The 6,883-nt window shown below is 39.4% G+C and overlaps 1 protein-coding gene across 1 annotated transcript; it reads right to left on the bottom strand.

Moving 5' to 3' along the window:
• Positions 1–1,473, bottom strand: hoxb6a (homeobox B6a). Its single transcript, XM_070864051.1, is given in 2 exon segments — positions 1–260; positions 915–1,473. Coding segments are annotated over 2 exon segments (819 nt in total).
• Between the last annotated feature and the right edge of the window lie 5,410 nt (positions 1,474–6,883).

The raw sequence follows: 6,883 nt of genomic DNA, 5'->3' as shown, positions 1-6,883 counted from the left end.
TCACTCTGTGGATTTTTCTTCTGTTTCTTCCCCGCTTAATTGCGAGGAGCTGAGCAATTTGTTCTCTTTCTTCCATTTCATGCGCCTGTTCTGAAACCAGATTTTGATCTGGCGTTCTGTGAGGCAAAGTGCGTGTGCAATCTCTATCCGGCGTCTTCTGGTCAAGTAGCGGTTAAAGTGGAACTCCTTCTCCAACTCCAGGGTTTGATATCTAGTGTAGGTTTGCCGCCCGCGCCGTCCGTTCGGATTAAAGGCTGAGGCTTCCCAGGAAAAGTAAAGGGAGAGAGGAAGCGATAGAGAGAGAGAGAGAGAGAGAGAGGGGGGGCGGGGGGGGGGGGAATTAAAAAAAACAGTTGATTATTACACTTCATTTGGAAATATACAGAAGCAGATAAATAACAAGTGAATCACATTGATTATATTGGACGTTGTATGTTAAGCTACTCAGTTTCATAATAGACTGTTTGATGAGCACTTTCGATTCTGCAACACTAAGTAATGATTCCCATTCATGTTATGGCTACATTCTGTCCGATTAAGACTTTATAACCGGTGGGCCTGGCAGCTGTGCATTCAAATCTTTAGGAAGGAATAACTGATCTTGCCCCATAGTTAGTGAAGGCCAGACTTACATTTTGTATACATCAACATATTAATCTTATATTCCAGACGCTGAGTTTTAATGAATTATTCAGAATCTCTAAATATGCAGCAACTCATATTTTAATGTGAAACCCGACACGGTGAAATGTATTAAAGTCCTTTGAAATAATGCTCGGTTCTAAGAAAGGGGTTTTAAAAGATTAAGTGATAATCTCTGTTTCTCTCTAGCTATGTTCAATGTTAGCATGCGTTAAAAAGTTTATTTTTTCAACAAATATATAAAACCAAAAAATATTAAAGTGCGAACTTACCCCCACTGGAGTTCATTCTTTGCATCCAGGGGTACACGGGGAGCGAACTCTTCTGATCGTCCACCTCACCATATAAAATTCTGTTTTGTGCGCATTCGGATTTGCGGTGGTCGGGGTTAAAATGCGTTGGGTCTTCCAGTGAGTGGTATTTGGAGCTGGTGGAGGAGGCACCGAAAGGAGGTTCTTTTTCCCGATAAAAACTGGGCGCACCGTAGTCACAGGGTGCCCGATTGCACCCATACGCGCCGTTGGCTTGTTGATAGTAAGAGGGTGATGGGTAGCTTTTATCCTGCATGCTTGTAGCCCCATATGTGGCCGGGTAGTGTCTTAAAGGGTCGTAACCGGAGGAGTATAGCGGAATCTGCCCAAGGAACGACTCCTGCCCACTGGCAAGAGTCACCGGGAAAGTGGAGTTCACAAAATACGAACTCATTTGTTGGCTGCGCTCTGTTATGATTTGTTATGTATTAGTCCAAGTGCCTGCGCTATTAGCAGTTAGCGAGATGGGTTTGATTCGGGATGGCCAAGTGCCAGAAAGGACAGCAGGAAATATAACCATCTGATCATCGACTGACCAATGGCAATACTGTTTGATAGGAAAATAGCACCCATGAGGGACTTATCCATGAATCAGAGACGCTTGCAGCAACCGGCACATGTGATGGCGAAAAGTCCCAAACAGAGACAGAGAGAGAGAAAATAATCAACACAAACACAGCATCTTTAGATTCACTCTGTACTGTTAGGAATAAAAAAATCACAACAATGCGCAAAGTTCTGCATCTATTTAACATTAGTTTACAAGCCCGTGCAAACAGCGAAACAATCCACCGCCTTCAAACTGAACCACAAGCAAAATAAAACTCCATCCAGTATCCGTGCATTCAGATAATAATTCACTAAACACTTATTAACTACATTTTATTGCTTCTTCCCTTTTCAATCGGAGGTCGGTTTTATGTTTCTTACCGGTCTGGTTTGCATTGTGATTGTGTAATTAAAGATGCATTTGGTCTGTTTTACATATAAGATGCTTCCATTGACATTTCCAGCTCCCCGTGTTATTTGCCATAACAGTTTCGTTCACATATTGCATTGTATGTGTATAAATATATTAAGTACTCAAGAGATCCTGATAGACGTTTGTTGTGCTTGTGTTGCAGTTCTCTCGCTGTGTATTAATGTGATGCGGTTTAACTTTGAGGCACACGAAAAGGAGATCAAAATACCAACTTTTAATCTTTAATTGAAACCGCAAAGCCAACGGAAGAAACTTTCCAAAGAGAAAAAAAGGCAACTAGACCCAAAACCCGGGAGGGAGTCAGCAGCGGAATGGCACAGACGCATTCGCTACAGAGAAACTACGATTTTATATTTTAAAGTTCTCGGAACAACATGTGAAGAGTTTTTTTTTGAATAGACGAATGGGGAACATCACAGAAAATGGCTCAAAATTTATTAAAAACTCAACTTGTTAGAGAGTGGCCGCCTTTGTAAAACGAAACAGCGCCTGCGCCCAAAAGCGGCAAGAACGGTTTTCGCTGACAGAAGTATGGCTATATTTAAATGTACTCTGTTTCGTTCAGTGAGTACACCATTTACAGACTTATTCCGTGTATCCTCACACATATGTACGAATATTACTTGAAGTCACTTATGTTAAGTGCTTAATAGCTACTCGGTGATATTCACGACTACACACAGCCTGTAAACTGATACACGCCTACATATATAGATTGGTGCACAGTACTTCAGATATCAGTCAATGTGGTTCTTCCGATTTCTATATTTGATATTATGTTGTGTTGTATTCTTAAATTATGTGTTATAGAAATAAAATAGTTTTGCATTGTAACGTATGAATTTCGTAATGTGTCTTTTATTCAAACGTCAGCTATTCTTTGAATAAATCTTTATACTTTACTCGTGAAATGCACAAGACGGTTTTTGTTCCAAAAAAAATACAAACATGTTGTGTCCATCTGTGATTAGCAATTTAAGTATATCAAACGGAGTTTTAGCCATTTTCACTTTAGACGAAAACGCATAAATATATGTTTAAAGAGATATTATTATTTTACCATTTTTAACTATTAAATGTTGCAAGCAGAGAGTTTGTGTTGGACTTTAGGATTTATTTTTAGCAGTTCCTCTGGAACGCACCACTTCCTGGTTTCAAACATCTGTTTCAAAGAATCATAAACTGATTAGTGAGCACATGGCAGAGATTAAAGAAAGGCTTCACTCTCGATGCTAGTTCATTTTCAGACGCGGGCAGTTTTCTTGATCCAGAATCATGTCATTTTGAGCTGGGTGAGAAAGCATAGGCGAAACTTTTCCCATCTGAGAGCGTCCCAGTCTGGCATTGCTTCTAGAAGCGGTAGTTACTGGATTCAAACCAAGTCTTTCCAAATTAAATCTTAGATTTTTACTTTCTATTTTGTTTTATTTTCTTGTTCTAGTTGCCAAGAAAGTTTCAAACAGCAGTGATATCAAGATTCTGCATATACATTGCAACCTTCCAAATAACATTAGTACTCGGAGACAACCGACTCAAATCAGTTGCTATGCGATGTTTAATTTCTCTTGCTGAACCTTTTTTCTTTTCATTTTTTAGAAATTTGGGCCCCAACTAGATATTTTTATTGTAACTTTAAGTTTATTTTGTTTTTATTTGGTCGTTTTTTAAATGATTGATACCGTCTGATTGTATCACCTGAATCCCTGTAAGCTACAAAGGTGCGTTACAGTCGGTGTAAGTTTTGTTTTATTTATTCATTATTATTTTTTTTAATAAATTCAGTATAAACAGAGTTGGAATTATACAACCACGTAGAACAAACATTGTAAGATTATGGCTATTTCACAGCACAATTGTCCCAACGCTGAGCTCCCAAGAAATGTCATAGTTGGTTAAACAAATCCGGTGTACAAATGTTTTAACCTGAGTTTTTGATTGCTGAATAAGACATGTTTTTGAATACAAACTTGATATTTGTACCTTTCACTAAATATTGTAGTTTTAAGTCTTAGTTACATATTCCCACTACCCGACAATGTTCCCTTTCACTGGTCATGGAGGGTCGCCATTTACTTTTGGTGTCAATTTCAACATCTCTTTGTCAGGGAAAAGGTTTAAAATCCTCTTTCATAGTGTGGGAAGGTAAAACTAAAGGGGTGCTGGCAGTTCTCTGGGTCGGGTTTATTGCAATAGGTCGGGGACATTAAAGGGAGAAATTCATTTGTAGCCGGTCTGGTTATGCTTTACATGCCAGGCCTTGCACATAACAGGACTGACTTGCAGCATTGCTATCTGCGCACGGACAGACAGCAAACGCGGGCCTTGCTTTTAATTTGCCGCTATTAGGAGGTAGCCAGGAATTTGCTCCTGTGAGATCTGTTTGCACAGGCATTTTACAAATGGCAATTGCAGATTGACTTTGATTCAAAATTCGATTTCTACAACAACAACCGTGAAATTTCCTCCGAATCATTTCTGTTTACTACGAATTGGTTGTTTTTAAAGCAAAACATTTGGGAGAGAGACGCCAACAGACCATCACGATGCATTTACATTCGTACACAGCACTGCGGCAGGGTTGCCGTGTACTATATCTTTCCTTTTCCAAATACTTTGAGCTTATTTTTTGCTTTGAACAGAACAGTCAATAAAATAAAATCACAAATATTAATAGTTCTATACTAGTTAGTGCAATTGTTGCATTGAGAGAGACAGAAATGAAGGGGAAGCAAATATGTAACTTGCTACTTAAAAGCACATAGACCAATAGTGAAAATCGCTGCAAACTTAATAGTTACATATAAATACGCATGCACACGCACACACCCCGACAGTATATATACATCGGCGGGGCTCGTTTATGAGGCTCAGTTCGTTTTCATATTCTGCAGATACAATGCAGCATGTCCTCTTTTCTCCATTATTTTCTGACTTCCTCGGCCAAGTGGAACGCAAGGTGGCAGCAGAGAGCCAGAAATTCAGCCTCTCCCTCCGCCCTCTCCCCCCCTCCCTCCAGCAAAAACCCTGGTGGATTTATATTATATCAATGCTGAGCTACTGGGCCTCTTGGTTGCTAAACATTCTAAACCACGGTCATCTAAACGCCATCTTATATTATATCATGGTACTGTTATCCACTATCGGTGTAAGCTGAAACCCTAATGCTCTCCAACAGAAAAAAAACCTGTCGCAGATCGTGAGCGAATGAATTTGTAACTGTAGCACCAAATGCTCGACTCAGAACAAATTATTAACAAACGTGAGACACAATAGGAGGAAAAACACCACTATTCCAACACAATTATAATACGTCAGTGCGTCACTCTCGGTGACACTGCCGGCTCTAATTGCTGCTCCTGATAAAACTGTTCACGCAATGCGCGACCCTCGAGAGAAGATTAACAATCGCCGAGCTCATTTAACATTACCATGTAACAGAACTCGTCCCTGAACACAATTATAGATTTGTCAACAAGCCACAGCTATACTGGATAACTGGCTTGCTAATTATGTAACAGACATGTGAAGCACAAATGCTTGCAGATTGAAATCAATGCCAAAAACTCACGGTCTCTCATTTAAATTGAAGAAATAATTTTTCTACAGCTGCATCACATTACAGTCTCTAAACACAGGCTCATTAGAATAAAATGCAATAAATATATTGTACAACTTACGTCAACAAGTCTCTAATTATTTTCTGAGTTTTTTTGCTGAATTTCTGCACAGAAATCATTTAGTCGAATTATTTAAATCAATTGTAAAAGACGTGCTAATATTCGCCTTACCGTTTGCAGCATCGTCTGTGAATTTGTTTCGACTGCCTCCTCTCACTTTGGAACCAGCGCGATTTTTTTTCACCGACAATATTGTCCCAAACTGATAGCCGTCCCTTAACCTGCGGCCGCAGAGTGGCCGGGTTCATGCATCAGTCATTTACACGGGAAATCGGAATTCGAGCCTCTTTGAAAAATGATATCATCCACATCACTGAGATTTGCGCCACTCCATCCATTGCTGAAATTCCCAATCGGCGGACAAGTAGTAGATTACAAAAGAAAAAGTATTGTTTACTTTGTGTGCGCGTGTATGTGTGTGTGTGTGTGTGTGTCTATGTCTCTGCCTATGTGTGTGTCTGTGTGTGTGTGTGTGTGTTTTCACCGCCAATATTAACTATCAAAGTTTGTAAAAAAAAACCGATAGAAGCCCTGAGGAGGACATAGGACCGACCCAAGGTACGGTGGCCAAAAGAATACTGCAATATACTCACATGGGAAATCATAAAAAGTTCATGTTCACGGTTGCTATCCACATGACCGTCAGCGGCCAATCGAAGGACCGATCCACTCATAAAGTTCTATCACAAAGTTGTAAATTTTCATAAAACAACAAGGAATTTATTGCATTTCTTCATGACTCCTAACAACAGGCCCCCTCGCCGCCATGTTTTGTGCTAAAGCAAAATGGCAAAAAAAGAATATTTTTTATTAAATGCTCTTTTACAAAATGGCAATGTTTATATGAATTGTCTTTTCATTCTGTGCCAGTTTAAACCAAAGCCCATTCCTCCGTGTTTCCCGCATTCGCCTCTTTTCTTTCCGTAGAAAGAAGGGTAGCTACATAAAATAAAAAATAGCTTTTGCGAAAATCAAATAGTCCTGGACTCTTTCTGTGCGGCTGCGATTGGCGCAATTTGTTGAAACATATGATGTAAAATTATGGATTCAGTTTAGCTTAAGTAGATAAAACGGTTCGTTTAACGAAATTTGCCTGGTTTCATTTTAAAAGCCGGTTTTCACAGTTCGACGTGTTATTTTCTCAAAATTAAATTTTCATCCATATTTGCCTGATATTTACTTTTGAAGGAACGCAGTGTATTTGAATACAATAGTATACCGGTTTCTTTGATCAAGTCAGAAGGATTCACTCGTCCTGTATACTCCAAAAG

Source organism: Pristiophorus japonicus, chromosome 21 (assembly GCF_044704955.1).
Source record: "Pristiophorus japonicus isolate sPriJap1 chromosome 21, sPriJap1.hap1, whole genome shotgun sequence".
In the NCBI taxonomy this organism is placed as follows: domain Eukaryota; kingdom Metazoa; phylum Chordata; class Chondrichthyes; family Pristiophoridae; genus Pristiophorus; species Pristiophorus japonicus.
This window is presented reverse-complemented; position numbering and strand designations above follow the sequence as displayed.